General features: G+C 32.6%; 1 protein-coding gene across 1 annotated transcript; it reads left to right on the forward strand.

Moving 5' to 3' along the window:
- The first annotated feature begins 9,578 nt into the window (after nucleotides 1-9,578).
- On the forward strand, nucleotides 9,579-11,026 carry LOC107918947 (putative protein phosphatase 2C 76). Its single transcript, XM_016848509.2, has 2 exons — nucleotides 9,579-9,733; nucleotides 10,126-11,026. The coding sequence occupies exons 1-2, from the start codon at nucleotides 9,685-9,687 to the stop codon at nucleotides 10,335-10,337; spliced, it is 261 nt and encodes an 86-aa protein (XP_016703998.1). The 5' UTR covers nucleotides 9,579-9,684; the 3' UTR covers nucleotides 10,338-11,026.
- Nucleotides 11,027-17,722: the final 6,696 nt, after the last annotated feature.

Here is a 17,722-nt window from a genome sequence, read left to right on the forward strand (position 1 = left end):
CTATTACGAATCTTGGTGGTAAAAGTTATTTGTTTCAATTTTTTATACTGTTAATCTGAACAGGATGCTGGAAGGTACACCCTGGTTTTTTAACATCTGATCCTGATTCTAAAGTGTGACCCGATGACTGTCCCTTTGGATTTTGCTGATTTTTGGGTCTAGATTCATGATCTTCCCCAGGTTCTATGGCATGCCAGTTTGAAATTTTTTTGGGGGGTTATAAAATATATGGCACTTCGATTTCAGTATTAGGATCATGAAGGTATATGCGGATCAAAGCTCAGATAGATACCAGAATGCCCTTGAAAAGGAAAAAAAATGTTAGTTGGCAAGGATCGGATTGTTTACGCTCGATCTCAAAATGAAAAGTTAAGTCTTTTCTGTTTCTTGTGTGGCAAACTAGGTCACGGTGAAAACTTCTGCCCAGTTTGGGTTAGGATTGATTCGAGTTGTGTTACCTTTGGGTGGGATGCTTCTCCGCTGGCTTCGATGAAAAGAAGAATGGCTGGTCTTAGTCAGTGGTTACGTGAGCCTGATGGTTCGATCATCTCGAAAGTAGAAAAGGAAAGTGGGGTTTCAAGGAGTAATTCAAGGGATGATGGGAATCATAGGCGGTTTTTAAGGGATGGATTGGTTATTCCTTATTAAAACCTCAATCATAATCTAAGTGGTGCAAAAATTATGGGAGGTGAGAGGAGTGGGCCACTAATGAAATCCATGGAAAATGGGCCAAATATAGGAGGCCCAAATGTTAGTGGAGCAATGGAATTATCTTCGGATGGAGAAGAGAACCCGATTCTAATTGTTGAAGGGAAGAAAAGGCAACGAACAGTGGGTGAGTCTTCTACTGCTGTTCTCGGAGATGAAACAGAAGAACTCCATGAGATATCGACTAGCTCTGCCAAGTAGGGCGGTTGGGCACAATTAAAACATTAAGCTAGAATGTTCGTGGTTTGGGAGACCACAGACAGTGAATCATCTCAGGAACAAGTTGAAAGAAGTTTCTCCCTAGATTTTGTTTCTCATTGAAACAAAAATTAGTGCAAAGAAAATGGAAGGTGTTAGAAGTGTGGATTTTAGAATGGTATCGATGTAGGGGCATTGGGTTCTAAAGGCGGTTTACCGTTGGGTTGGAAAAATGGTTTCTTGGTGAGCTTGCGTAGTTTCTCAAACTTCCACATTGATGTAGTTATCAAGGATGATGAACGTAACATAATTAGAATGTGGGACCTTATTCGCCAGATGGGACAAGATCAATTGCTACCATGGCCGGTGATAGGCAATTTTAACGAAATATTGTTCTCTTTTGAGAAAAGAGGAGGCCGTACGCGGTCAGAAAGGCAAATGAAAAATTTTGGTAATGTGTTCGAGGAATGTGAATTGACCATTTAAGGTTTAATGGCAGATGGTATACTTGGAAGAGAGGTAGGCTAGCCTCGAATAATATTAGGGAGCGTTTAGATAAAAAAAAGTTTGATATATATTGACGGATAAATTATTTATCGCTATAGACTTAACTGTGGTATAAGTCATATAAAAATTTATTTACAGTGAGTTATGAATAAAGATAAAATATATTGTAAGAATATTTATTTTCACACCCCAAATAAAAATAATAAGCAAAATTTTTTTTTTGAAAAAATCACACTTTTATTAATTAAATGAAAATCACGCGGAAAAAAAAGGTTACAAATAATCTCTCATATGTAATGTATATACTAAAAATCAACCTTATATTTATTTATTATTTTTTCTCACATGAAAATAAATTTATAAGATACTAATAATAATATACTTGGTCCTCGACAATACTTTATGGTTCAGCTGTAGGTTCGAACTTTGGAGACAATATTGTTGGAAGAATCAGTCATGAACCCGAACATGGACTATAAAAAGGATATACATAATATCAAAAAATACTCTATGATTCAGCTTCAGATTCTTCTTCCTTCTTTTTTTTTGCTGGTGCAACTTCTTCTAGTTTTGCTTGTTGCTTTTGATCTTCTTCACGCCATGTGAAACACGTATATATTAAAAGCAATATCACAAACACCACTGTGATACAGACCATCACTATTCCAAATATATTCTTTCCTAACTTATCTTTAAAATCTATATTTTCAAATAAAATAATTATGTTAGAAAATTATAATATGAGTTCGAATCTCAATATCGACTACTAAGGAACAAATTTTTGCATGCATGCATGAATGAGACAATAAAATAATTATAAATATACATATATATAATGTTGAAGAAAAAATGCCCATTCTTGGTAGCTAGCTCGAAATCTTAATAAAAGCCAATTTGGTTGAAAAATTCTTCATTTTCCAATGGTAACTCCAAGCTTTAGTGTGTCTCTATTTATAGTTGTTTAATGCTTAACTTAGGCTAACTAGGGTTATTTAAACACTTTTTTTTTAATTCAATAAATGAGGATATGCTTTTAGGATTAAGTATAGACTAAGATATTCGGATTTAAAGTTTGTCATGTTAAAGGTTTCAGTTACATGGATCTTAGTTTAGGCTTATGTTTTGTATTCTTGTAATGAGTCATTCATTGATTTTTTGATGTATTGTTGTGTGAATTTGTTGTGTTGAAGTTTCAGATTCGATAGGACCTTCTACGAGTAGAGATAAAGGTAAGGAAAAGCTAGTTTGAGCTTTCGGCTTTTTGGCAAAAGCGTAGTTGGTGAGTGTTTGGAATAATTACTTGTGGACATGATTCAATGCATTATTTAGGAATTTAGTAGTAGCTTTCTCATACCTATGTTATCTTGTGAACAAAATGCTTATGTGTTTGTGAATATGTGAATTGAAATGAGATGCTATAACATGAGATATGTGGTTATCATAATTGTTGTGAATGTGCAAATATGTACATGTTATGTATATGTTAAATGTTAGTGACAGTGTTTTGCTAAAAGATGCAAATATGGAGTGATTGTGCATGGATAATCGGCAAGTGATATGTGATTGACTTTGAATATTTTGATGTTGTGATCTTGGAACCATTGGATATAGTTGGCATGCCATAGGATTGTGAGTAATCACCTATATGTACAGTGATTTTGGGCATTGAGGCCTTGGGACATGTTACAAGGATAAGGGAATGTGAGCTAAGCTCCATTCAACGGGACATGTGAGGGGAAATAAGAAGAGTGTTAGCTTTATGCTACACATTTGGGATATGTTTGACTCTATGAGTCTATGTTTGGTGTGTTGGAGATCCACGTATCTGATGAGCGATGATAGAGCTCTCTTTTATGTTTCATAGCTCAAGTTAGAGATGCTCATGGGCCGGGCGACCCGACCGGGCCCGACGGTCCGCCTGAAATATGGGAGGGTTTGGGTAAAAATATAGGCCCGAAATATGGGTTTGGGTAAAAAACGAGGCCCGTTTAGAAAATGGGTCGGACCTCGGGCACACTTTTTTGGCCCGGGCCCGACCCAGCCCGGCCCGAATATATAATAAATATATTTTTTATTTTTTATTTTAAAATATTTTTAAAATACTTTTTTATTTTAAAAATAAATTTTTGGTGTTTATTAAAAAAATAGGCCGGGCCGGGCCGGGCTCGGGCTTAGGAATTTTTTCCCGGGTCGGGCCTGGACAAAATTTTAGGCCCATATTTCAGGCTGGGCCTAGGACGCTGGCTGAAATTTTTTTTGGGCTAGACCTGAACCTGGCCTGGCCCGGCCCGACCCATGAACACCTCTAGCTCAAGTGCCAAACTATCTTAAATTATGAATATGTGTGTATTGTGATATGTGTTTATATGACATATGATCATTATGCAATTTATCTATAAACCTGTCTTTGAATATTATGATATATGCTTGAATGTCAGATGATTATATGTGTAATAGGATATATGCTTAAAAGTAAATATGTTTACCATGTAAAAGAACTAATAACAATGCTCGAGTAAGTATATTATAACACTAAAGTTGGATCTTTAAGGTTAGGCTATATGGTTGTTTCATTGATGATTGATGAATTGTTTGCATGATAGTTATTCTAGGCATTTACTGAGCTTGTTAACCTCACCCACTCCCTTCTTTAACCATTACAGATTAGTTGTGTGCCTGTAACAACCTGTTTTTCAATGGTGTTGGAAACAGTGGTTTTGGGGCCACAAATTTGATGAGTAAGTTCGTAATTATTATTATTTAATATTTACAAGTGAGATTTGGTATTAAAAACATTTTTGATATGGTAATTTATGTTATATAAATGATTAATTAAGTTCAAGTGGTAAGACCCTAAAGTCATGGGGTTTTAGAAAATGAGGTATTAGGACCTCGTTTCTATAAACCGAGCCATAAATATTTTATAAATATTTATGGAGTTTTATTAATGTTGTGTAAAGTTTCATTAAGAAATTTTAATGTTTCGATAGTTAATTAAGCAAAAAGGACTAAATCGTAAAAGTTAAAAAAGTCAATCGCTATTAATTTAAATGTGTTAATTGATTAAAGAATTATAATTGGATGGCCTTAATGGATAAATAAACCATCATTAAAATATTGGGACGGTGGATGCTTTAATTTCTTTTAATTTTATAATTTTTATAAGTTATTTTATTATTAAAGTAATGAATAAAGGTTAAAATAATAATAATAAGAAAACATAAGGTTTTCTTCTTCATTTTGGCTTTTTGATCACCGAAATACACCATAGGAAAGATTCAAGCTTTGGTTCTTCTTTGGGTGATGCATGGTAAGCCATTTTCATCCGTTTCATACAATTTTTATGTTTTTGATATCATTGCAACTAGGTCCAGTTAACTCGTGCCTTCGTTTTTGAAACTGTTAAAGATTTTGAATGTTTTCATTGATAAAAAAATTTGTGATTTTAGATGTTAAATGATGAATTTGAAGTGTTAGATGATATTTAAAAGTATTTTGTTAAGGGATTTTTTATGAATTTAACGATTAGGGGTTAAATTGCTGAAATGATAGAAATATGGGGACTTGATGTAAAATTGTTGTAAAAACGGGCTGTATTGGATGCCATGAATATTTGGTTGTCATGAGTTTGCATTAAAAATTGTTAATTTGCATGTTTTAGGCTTAGGGACTAAATTGAATAAAAGTAAAATATTAGGGGAAATTTTATAAAAAATATCAAAAATGAATAATTGCATAAAATAGATTTTTTTTAGTATCTAAATTAATAAATTGAATGAAATTATTAATTGAGATCAAGGTCGAGTGGAAAATCGAGAAGAATAGAAAATTACCAAAAAACCCCTATACTTTGACATTTCTGCAATTTAGTCAGGAAAGTTCGTATGGTTTAAAATATAATATTTATATGAATTTTTGAATAATTTAGATGGTACAAATGACGTATTTAATTGTTGCTGAGGAATTGTTAGTTGAGATATGTCAAATAATTTGATTGCTCAGATTGGATTGAACACGGGATAGAGTACAGTCGTGATATGACATGTTGTAGGGGATTGGAGTGGAGATGGTTTAGAGAGATGTATATATTTGTTTCCCGAGTAAACCGAGGTTCAGCATTTGTTGCGAACTCTTGTGTTACACTCCCTGTTTGGTGTGTTTCGGTTGGGCTTGCTCTTATGACCATTGGTGTGTTTCGGTTGGACTTGCTCTTATGAGTATTGGCGTGTTACGTTTGTATTAGCTCTTGTGAGCATTTGATGTTTTTTGGAGGGGTTGACTCGTATGAGCATCTGACGTGTTATGGTTGGACCGACGATGTGCTCCTATTCGTAAGTCGTTCTTCAAATTTGAAATCTCGGTAAGGTAATGTTCAATGAAAGTATTTTTATGTTCATGAAATTGAAGATTTCAAATGATGTTGTTCATGTAAATGACTCACCTTATGTTATTTCAAGTGATTTATGAGATGATGCTCTAACATGTGTTGTGGATGATGCTTAGGCTTGTGCCAAGCTTATACTTGGATTATATCATGCTTAGCCTTAATGAAGTACCTTGAAACGGTAAGTGTTCAATTGGTAATATGCTTATGTACATGAAAAGGTGGTATAAATTAAAGCATGTAATTTCTTATGAATTGGTTTATCATGTTGTTGAATCTAAAATAGCTATGTTTAAATGCACTAGCTAGTAGTCATGGTTGATGTTATGCTTATATCTTGTGTCTTATGCATATGAAATGGGTGAAGAAAGGTAATGAAATGGTAAGTTCATAGTTGAAATGAAATATGATGAAAAGGGAACGGTGAGTTGAAAGATATACTTATATGTGAGGAATTTACGTATGCTATGGATGAATATACTTAGATAATTAGTGAATTAATTTTATTTCAGCTAAAGTAAGTAAATGCAATGGATACGGTATAGGGGTGCTACAGTGCCGATGTGAGCGGTGTGATTTCGAGAGGTGATTAAAGCAAGACTTTTGCATTGTTTCGTAGGTATTTTATATTTATTTACGTTTTGGGGAATGAGGCAATGTGGTAGACTTGTTTATAGCCATGTTAACTTCTAGACATTTTACTGGTTTTTGGTTCGGTTTATCAGGATTACATGTTATTATTATGATTGAGTTTATGAACATGAGGATGGATTGACGTTACTTGCTCGAACACAATTTTGTGATATTGAACTGTTAATTAGGCCGGTGAATGATTATTTGTCGAAGTAATTGATGTATGATGTTTAGAAACTAAATTGGAATGGATAATTGCATTTGTATGGTGCATTTTTTAGGTTTGGAGCAGAGGTATCAATAATCGAGTTTTAAAATAGATACCTCTGTGTTTTGAAACGTGTAGAAAGTTAGAATAAAGATTTGGTATCGATACCTTTTCTCGAGTATCAATACTCGGGGTAAGTTTATTGATACTTTATGATAGATACCGATATTTTCGAGACTTGGGTTTTTAGTCGAGAAACAAAATGCAAATTTGGTATCATTTTTCTAGGTGATATCGATACCACATAGAGAAAATATCGATACCCTAGTGTCAGTATCGATACCTACGGTCATGTTTTGGGAATTTTACTAAATGGACCTCATGCATGTTCTAAATTGTTTATAAGACTAGTTATTTAGCATTTAGCAATGGTAACTATCTTGAATGATTGACTTAAAACCTATAATAACAATAAAATGATGGACATTTTGTTTACAATGTGTTTTCTACTTGATGTATGTGACATGAGACGGTGGTGTGGCATCTCAATATTCGGCCTGACATCTACGTCGGGTATGGGGTGTTACTTATATTTTGTACGTGCATTTGAAATATTTCACATAAACATAATGATTAAAAAATGTAAATTTAAAATGGTTAAAAATATAATTTATAATTTCATATCAAAATCTATCTTCTATATTGTTTTTTATTTAAAATTTAATAATTTTAAAAAGGATAAATTTATATAAATTTATTATGAGATAATAATTTAATATATATTTGGACTATTTATTTATTTATGTTGTGTAGATATTTTTGGATTATATTTTAATTATTTTTCATGCATTTGTATTATTTGGGAGTTCGTTTGTATTATTTAAATTATTTATTTTTAATGATCCGTCAGAAATATTTAAAGGGGTTTGGCAAATTATAAATTTATTTATATAAATATTAAATATAATAATTATTTAATATAATTATAAGATAAATTATTTTATAATTAATGGTTGACATCCAAGCAAAGTGGGATGTAAAAGCTAGCTATTATAAATTTAAAATTATCTTCTATTAAAGTAAAAATATATTACAAAGATTAAAAGATTTTTCTATGTTTCTTCTAAACTTAGATATATCTTCCATTAAATGGTCGAAGCTATCTTTGATTCGAAGTTGTCTATTTGTATGTTTTTAACAAGATATCAAGTTAAATTAGAAAGTTCATTGTGAATGATGGAGGTTTCCAACCCAGAGAATGAAGCTGAACAAATAAAACTATGGGGTACTTCCAACCCAAGATTTCTAGTGGAAATCTTTGCGGCCATAAGTTATCTCAATCATGCATGAAAATGTTACCTAAGAATGTGTTGCTTTCTTTAATTATTTATATCGGTGGTTTGGATGGTTTTGTTGGTCATAGTGTTACTTTGTTAATCTGGATGAAAGTAAAGCAGATAGAATGGTTTAAATCTATGGAACCATGGGATGAGAGAAGTGAATATGCTTCATTTGTTTCAATATTTGTTAGGCTCTAAACTCAGTGAAAGTTTCCCTATTTATTCAGTGAACCCTCTGTGCATAAATTTACTAAGGAACCTTTAACATAAGAAAAGGAAAGTCAGTTGTTCCCATGACCACTTCATTGGGGGCTTACTGCACTATTTATTTCATGTAATTAAGTGTTATTTCATCAAACCATTTCTGCATATGTTCAAGGCACATTCACCATATTGGATTTCTTATTACGTCTTTGTAGAAGACATCAGATTTGGTTTGCTTTTGCAATATCTGGTTTTGTTCTTATTGCTGTTGTTTTTCAAAGGTTTGCACTCTCTTGTTCTCAAACTGTACCTTTAAGTTTTGTATTTGCATAAACTATCATTTACAGCTCCAACAAAATACTAAATCTTAACAAAAGTTATCCAATAACATAGGAAATAAATGAAAGAATGAAAAGTTGATATCTAAGCCTAATTCGTTGGCATCTCGAACCGGCAAATAGGACAATAATGGCTCTGCTTCAGCCACTTCTTGATGCAATCGACATGAAAAGTATGAGAACAAGGCATCTGAGAAGCATAAAACCCAACCTCCAGCTCCTCCAAACATATTATGCAATCTTCTTCATCTCCAGCTTCTACTTTGACCATCTTTACCATCTCCTTAACCAATGACTCTTTAGCCGGAACCATACCATAGTTACTGCTTTCAAACTCCAATGCCGATTCAGCCAAAGCTCTTCCCATCAAAACCCCGTCACTGTGAACAGAATCGTGTTCCACAATGGAAGCATGTATCAGTGATCGTAAGGGCAAGACTTCAGGAATAGTTCCTATGCTACGCATCCCACGTACAAAAATTTCATGAACGAAGTTATGATAAGCAAGGGAGTTCGTGTTGATTCGGAGCCTTCTAAACGTGGGAAACAGAACTTGGTGAAACAGGTACTGGTTTTCCATAATGTTGAGCTCAAAACGAAAGGTTTCTCGTAAGGACGCACGGTTGGTGATGGTGGAGATGTCTGCTAAGCAATCATGGTGGACGGATAGGAGAACGAAGTCGACGGTTAATTCAATATTGATGAAAGCAACATCATGAGATTGTGAGATGATGTTGTCTTCAAAAGTTTGCTGGTGAATGATATCATACTCGTATGGAGTTAAAGCCATTACGAAAAACTTGAGAAACAAGAAAGCTTTAAACTTGAGAAGAAGGAAAGCTTTAAGAAATCAGATTTTTTTTTTTTTAAGTTTCTAACTCTCCTAAGACTATTTTATAAGAGGACAAAGGCGGTTTAGAAGTATTGGATTAGGAAAAGGAAATCTCATTTGTTTAGAAGTATTGGATTAGGAAAAGGAAATCTCATTTGTCAAAGGGCTATATTATAAATATACCATGTATTAGTAACTCCTAATAAAGAAAAAAAATGTAATCCCCTAAATGCCCTCGCTGGAAAATTCCGAATTATGATTCCGCTGAACGCGCCCCCACTCCCGCGGAGGGGCGCTGTCAATCGGCTGTGCTTCAGGGTCGAAGGAAGCACATGGAAGATCGCACTGTCTGCATGCTCGATCTCCGCATTCCCTTCCCGAGTATATCACTTTCTTCATATCTGTTTTTTTTTTTTGTGCGGCTTCGTGGTTTTATTAGATTGCGTTCATAGGGAAATTAGTATTACTTTTGTAAAAAGGATAAATCGATGTTGCAATTTAATGACAGTTTTAATGGTTTGGATTGAGAATGAGATTCTAGGGTTTTTCATTGAATGATATTAACGTAACCAAAGAAGGTTGAATTATAAAAGTGGAGAGATATTAACTTCAATAGTTTACTTCTGCTTAGTGTTCTTATAGACGCAATTTTGTTTGAAAAGGATCGTTCTAAACAATGTCAGATTTGGTTGAAGAAGTTTCTACGTATCAATGATTTTATAACTCTGTCTTACGTCTCATGCTATATATAAATTTTTGATACATTGGAGCAGTCAAAATTGGGGTTAAGGAAGTTTCAGTCGGAGTTGTTGCAGTTGGTGATGGTCATAATGGTGCTGAAGCTAGTGAGATGGCTTCAAAACTTTTACTGGAGTATTTTGCCCTACATACATATTTCTTTTGTATTGAAGACGCAGTCAAGCAGGTTTCCAAATGTAGGAGAAGGGGATATTGTTTTTCAAAGAGATGGGAAAGCATGGCTTGAACTTTGAAAGGTGATATCATGTGTAACCCATACCATATTTATGTTTTAGAAAAATGGATATTGCTGTTGACGATTCTTAACCCAAAGTATTAATGCTTGCTCAGACTTAAGTTTTCAGTCCCAGATAATCTTGATGATTCTTGTCACTTGGGTATATTGAAGGAAGCTTTGTAATGGAATTTATAAGTTTTTTTTTTCTGAATTCTCCGTATAGAATTTATAAGCGCAACAATGGCGGTGTAATGGCAAAGTACCTATTCCAGTTGGGGCAGGATCAATCGCTACCATGGCCGGTGGTAGACGATTTTAACCGAACATTGTTCTCTTTTCAAAAAGGAGGAGGTCGTACACGGTCAGAAAGGCAAATGAAGAATTTTCGTAAAATGTTGGAGGAATGTGAATTGACCGGTACGTTTATCTGCGTTTAGTGTAAAAACAGCGGTGGCGGTGAGATTAGATACTATGATGTGAGACAAAAAGTAAGCTAAACGCACCGCACCCAATCGCCTATCCAAACTCACCCTTAATGGCAGATGGTGTACTTACGAGAGAGGTAGGCTAGCCTCGAATAATATTTGGGAGCGTCTAGATCAAAAAAAAAAAGATATATATTGACTGATAAATTATCTGTGACTATAGACTTAACTGTAGTATAAGTCATATGAAAGTTTATTTATAATGAATTATGAACAAAGATAAAATATAGTGTAGGAATATTTATTTTCACACCCCCAAAAAACAATAATAAGCAAAAAAAATTTTTGAATAAATCACTCTTTTATTAATTAAATGAAATTAGGGAATGAAAATCACGTGAGAAAAAAGATTACAAATAATTTAATGTATATACTAAAAATTTATTTATTATTTTTTCTCACATGAAAATCTATTTATAAGATATTAATAACAACATACTTGTTGTTCATCGATAATACTTTATGGTTTAGCTGTAAGTTCGAATTTTAGAGACAATATTATTAGAAAAAACAATCACGAACCCTAAATATGGACCGTAAAAAGGACATACATAATATCAAAAAAATACTCTATGATTCACCTTCAAATTCTTCTTCCTTTTTTTCATCTACTGGTGCAGCTTCCTCTAGTTTTGCTTGTTGCTTTTGATCTTCTTCACACCATGTGAAACACGTATATATTAAAAGTAGTATCACAAACACCACTGTGATACATACCATCACTGTTCCAAATATATTCTTTCTCAACTTATCTTTAAAATCTGTATTTTCAAATAAAACAACTATGTTAGAAAATTATAATACGAGTTCGAATCTCAATATCCGCTATTAAGGAACAAATTTTTTCATGCATGAACAAGACAATAAAATAATTATAAATATATATATATATATATATAATGTTGAAGAAAAAATACCCATTCTTGGTAGCTTGAAAATTTCTTCTTCTTCCAATGGTAACTCCAAGCTTTTGTGTTTGATATTTGGTCTCCATTTATAGTAGTTTTATGCTTAACTTAGGGTTATTTAAACACTTTTTTTAAATAAAAATTCAAGAAATGAGGATATGCTTTTAGAATTCGACCAAATTTCTTGGAAATAATAAATTAGATTTCTGTAAATAAATTAACTCATTAATTGCATATCGCTGGACCAAGTTCTGAAAAGGAATATAGAAATTGGAGTGATAATCAAGGCAAAATATATTATTTCACTTTTCTGCTCACGCTTCGTTTTGGGTTAATCATTTATTTATCGATTAAATTATAGTATAAAAATATAAATATTACAATTTGCTCAAAGTTCTTGTACTCTTCGTATATTTGGAATTTAATCTTCATACTTTTATTTTCAAGAAGTTAGCAGTCTGTTTATTTTTTGAATTTGTTAACACTGTTAGAATTCTTTTGTGTTGTGTGGTGTTTTGAAAAAAAAAATATAGCATTGTAACATGACTGAATTTAATAAAGAATTTTAACGGTGTTAACAATTCTTAAAAATTCGCATCATTATTTTAATTATAGTAAAGTATTTAGACTAACTAATGGCATTGTAAAAGTTGAGGTATCGAATTATGTCAAAAATTAAAGTATTAAAACTGAAATTTGAATGAAATATAAGGATCGAATTAAAACTTAAAGGGATTGAAATTGAAATTTACCCATAATATTCTCATGTCAAAAAAGAAAAGGAGTGTTCATTGAAATTAAACTATGCTCGACTTCACTTTTTATTTTTACTTTAAAGAATTTTTTTTTTATTTTTTGAATTTAAAAATACAAATTTAATTATTAACACGGCTATAATTCTTTTGTTAAATTTAAGTTCATTACAATATTACGTTTTTGTTACATAACTATTAAGTACGTTGTCTTATTTTAAAATATCATATCACCGAAATTAATAAAAGAATGTAATCAAAATTAATAATTAATGAACCCGGATTTTAAAATCTACAAAAAAAAAATCTAAAAATGAAAATATTACAATTTGACTAGCAATAATTATAATATACAAAGATTCGGTATATAATATTTTTTTCCTTTTTTGTGAGGTTGGTTTAATAATGTTTATTAAAAGAGAATTTTCACTTGTATTTAATTTAATATAATATTTAGTGCTTGAATTTAACAATTTTTTAAATTTAATACCTAAATTTAACATTTTTTCTAATCTAATACTCATGGCAATCACTTTAAATACTTCTATTTCTTCAAAGATTTACATATTTTGTGTCAACTCATAGTTAAATTATTTAATATAATATTTTCATTGGCCTGCTCTTGAGGATTCATGGTAGAGTATTATAATACTTTGAAAACCCTAATTATTATTTCTTTTATTTTTCGTATTAATTTCTCTTGATTTATATTTTAAATTTTCAATTGAGTGGATACACATATAATGGGAGAAATTAGTTGGCCTATTCTAGGAGTAGGTTTCACGGTGTTCCTTGTGATTATGCTTTTAATATGTATGTGTCTATCATGGCGTGAAGGAAACCAAAACCAAGCATCAGCACCGCCACCAGAACTGGAACCATCGGCAGAAACGTCACAACCCGAACCACCAGTAGAAACACCACAAGCTGGTGTTGAAGCTGCAGCTGCGACAGATGTTGAAACATATGTTCCAACAAATGCCGCAACACATGCGGATATTGAAACCGGACCTCTGACAGATGTCGAAACATATGCTCCGACATATCATCCAATTTATGCTCCGACATATCCTCCAATTTATGCTCCGACGTACGCTACAAGAGATTATGAACCACGTGTTACATCATATACATTCGCAGATTTTGCACGACTTGTGAGTTATTCGATGCATGGTTTTTAGTATTTTCAGTTGCTTTCTAAGTTTTGTCTCATGATTTTCCATCTAATGAATAAAAGAATGTGGTGATTCTTAGGAAGTTTCCTTTTTTCTTTTTGAAAAATAAACAAAATTAAAATTTTCACAATTTTTTAGGAGGGCGAATGATATCTTTATGATTTTTAAGGGATTAAATTAAGTTTTTATAATTTTAGGAGGTCAAAGTGCAATTTTACCTTTATTAATTAAAAATTTTAAAAATTTTTAAAGGGCCTAAATAATATTTTTCTATTTTAGGCGGGACCGAGGCCCCTGCCGACCCCCTAGATTCGCTTCTGATCATGTGCCGTACAAACATATATTTTGCAAATTGTAGAAAACAACATTGTCTACTGTTTAGGGGTGAATCTAGAACTTTTTTTTAGGAAGGATCAAAATTGAATTATAAATTTTTGAGATGTCAAATATAGATTTTATCATATATTAATTTATGATTTTATAATTTTTGAAATGGCTAAATAGATTTTTTTTGGGTAAACTACAAAAATAGTCACTTTTGTTTGCCTCAGGTTACATTTTAGTCACTTATGTTTAAAATGTTACATCTTAGTCACTTATGTTATTATTTTGTTACGAAGTGATCACTCTTCCGTTAAGTTCCGTTATCTCCCAACGGTAATCCTACGTGGCAGTCTAACTAGATTTTAAGTGCCAAATTGGATTTCCTAATGGGATGAGAATAGATTTTTAATTAAATAAATTTAATTAATTAAAAATTTTAAACCCTAAATCTTAATTAAAAAAATGTTCATCTTTTTTTTTTAGTTTTTTTTTTCAGTTGACTAAGAAAGTTATTTTTTAGCCATGGTTAGATACACACAGTTGACCATGCATTATTATTTAGTTTTTAACATATTACATGTTATGCAGTACTCTTAACTTACAGCCATGGAATTTGCTTTGAATAAGATTGATTAACACTGGGACAATAACAGAAGCCTTAATCAGCATATGAATGACCTAAAAATGAAAGTAATGGAATTGAATGGTGTGAAGGAAGATATAGATTCTAGAATGAAAGCAGAGCTGCAGCCAAGAAAGAAACTCAAGAGGGAGGTCCAGATATGGTTAGAAAACGTTGAAAGAATCAATGGCGAAGTTCAAAACCTTAATGAACGAATCAGTGAAAGCAGTACTCTTACACGTGGATTTCATGTAGACGATGTGTTAAACATGACAAGAGAAGTTGAGGAACTTATTCAGCAAGGCAAATTTCAGGAAGATTTGGTGGTTGACAATCCTCAATGGATTGGATAGGTTTTGTCGACAACAAGATTATCAGGTGAAGGTACAAAGGTCTGCATGGAAGAGATTTAGAAGTGCTTGATGGATGATGAGGTTGGAAAGATTGGAGTTTGGGGGATGGGTGGTGTGGGGAAAACAAGCATCATGAAACTTATAAACAATCAACTCTTACAAGAGAGGGAGAAGTTCGATATTGTGATTTGGATCACTGCATCCAAGGAGATGAGTATTGCTAAGCTACAGAAGGCGATTGCAAGTCAAATTAAAGTAACTTTTTTGTGGTGACGAATGTGAAACAAGAAGGGCACGGATGCTGTTTGAAACATTGTCTCGGAAGAGTAGATTTGTGGTGATCTTGGATGATATATGGGAAGCGGTTTCCCTTGAGAAGCTAGAAATTCCTGAGCCATCTACTGGGATTAATTAAATTTATTTAAATAAAAATCTATTCTCATCCCATTAGGAAATCTAAGTTGGCACTAGAAATCTAGTTGGACTGCCACGTAGGATTACCGTTAGGGAGATAACAGAACTTAACGGAATAGTGATCACTTTGTAATAAAATAATAACATAAGTGGTTAAAACGTAACAATTCAAACATAAGTGACTAAAATGTAATCTGAGGCAAACAAAAGTGACTATTTTTGTAGTTTAACCATTTTTTTATTTGTTTTGGTACAAAATAAAAAATAGACAATGACATAAAGTTTAAAATGGGTAGACTTTTGCGATATAATTATATAGATATTGAATAATGAAGTTTAAATAAAATAATGAAACAATTGTAAATTACATTAATTTTTTTTGATTAATTATACCTTCGGTCCTTGTACTCTTCGAACGCTTAAAATTTAATTTTTTTACTTTCTTGATTTTAAAATTAAAGTCCAAGTTAATGCTATATAACTTCGGTTATATTTGAATATTTAAAGATTTAATTTAAAAAATAAAGTGCAATTTATAACATATATTCAAAATTACTCCCAAAGTCTTATTGCTCGGATAATAGTTTACTATCATCAAGCACATCATTTTTGCCTAATTCTGCTTCAATGAAAGTATAGAATCTAGGGAACAATTAGTTAACTTGCCAGATAAAAGGTAAATGCATCAACCATGGGGGCTGAACCTCCTGCATCATCGTTGGTGGAACATGAAGGTTCTGCATTACCCATTATTTGGCAAGTTGAAATAATGGGGTACCAATCCATAATGATGCTAGGATCAAACTTGGGTTACATTGTTTTCACAATCGAAAGAGATCGGCAAAATAATTTTACAAATTAGCTCTACATCCAACATCTTACTTGGGCGAATTTCTAACAAGTATTTCATAAGTTTAATCTTCGTAACATTCGAGTTAAAAACCTATTTTCTCTTTTCGTAATTTTTCATAGTGGCATTGGAACTTCCAACCGAATTCGATGGGAAGATTCAGCTTCAGCAGTTTCCTTGAAAGCAATTTAAAGAAATAAATCAGTGGGGTGTGTCTTGATTTAGCAGATAGCCACATTTACTTGGTCCTGGTATTTTGTTTTTGCAGTATATGACAAAGGAAAGTGTAAAAGGACACTTTGCTGTTCATAAGTTACCCAGTAGTGAGCCAATGGGGCTTTATTCAGCATACGAAAACTCACCAACCCCATTTTCTTTTCAGCCTCAACACCAACAACCAGAAACCCCTGCACCAGCATCATCAACATTACCGAGTTCTAAGGCCGGAAACCACAAAACAAAGATGTGGTAAAAAAGACTGGTATACTCTTAATTTATATCAGCTCCATACCCTATCATAGTTCATAAGTCTTCAATTTTAGCCGTCCACATATTTGTCCTAATTTCATTTTGAAATACTGTTCTTTTAAATTACTCGCTGCTAAGATCATATTTTGCTTTAAGTTTACTGCACAAGCCTAAACGACTGTAGACCTAGTGGCAAGATTAAAGGGAAAAACCCTTCACCAGCGCAACCTGAAAAATGACTGATTGTTGTAAAGATAGCAAGTGGCACACAACATATATAAATGTTCAAGGCTGGCTGCGCATTGTCCGAATTTGACCACTGGTACCACTAGAATGATGACCTGGTGGTGGCCAAACCGTGACTATGGAAAATTCGTGAGGGCCAAAGTTATAGAGTTTGGAAAGCTTTTAAGTGGCGAGAGCGACTGGAGTAAGATGTATAGCCATATATTTATAAATATAATGTCTGTATAGAGTAAAGATTTATTGGGTAAAAGTAACATAAAGGCCATTGTACTTAGAGTCGGATTGTATTTTATCCCTTTCTGCTCAAAAAATAGACAAATTAATCCTTATACATTAGATCAAGTAGTAAACTGGTCTTCCTGATAAAAATTTCATCCATTTCTACTGTTAAGAATTGGTCATCGTATGTCAAAATGAGGCACACATGGCATGCCCCTTGTAACTGTTTGGTTAATCTATTAGCAACGCCACTTTTTAATGGTAGAAATGAATGAAATTTTTAATAGTAAGGACTAGCTTACTATTTAATCTAACGTACAAGGACTAATTTGTCTATTTTTTTTAGTAAAAGAGACAAAATGCAATCTGACTCTTAGTACAAGAGCCTCTATGGTACTTTCACTGATTTCTTGTGCATCTTAGCTAATATTTCTGCTACTACTAATGTAGAAGTAAGATATCCATCTTATTTTTCTGTATTCTCAGCAATAAAATTGTGTTTTAAATCTTAATTATTTGCTCTGTTCTTAATTGAGAACATCCTATAGGATTTTGGCAATGTTTTGGGGGATAACAGG

The sequence above is a fragment of the Gossypium hirsutum genome, chromosome D08 (assembly GCF_007990345.1).
Source record: "Gossypium hirsutum isolate 1008001.06 chromosome D08, Gossypium_hirsutum_v2.1, whole genome shotgun sequence".
Taxonomy (NCBI): Eukaryota; Viridiplantae; Streptophyta; class Magnoliopsida; order Malvales; family Malvaceae; genus Gossypium; species Gossypium hirsutum.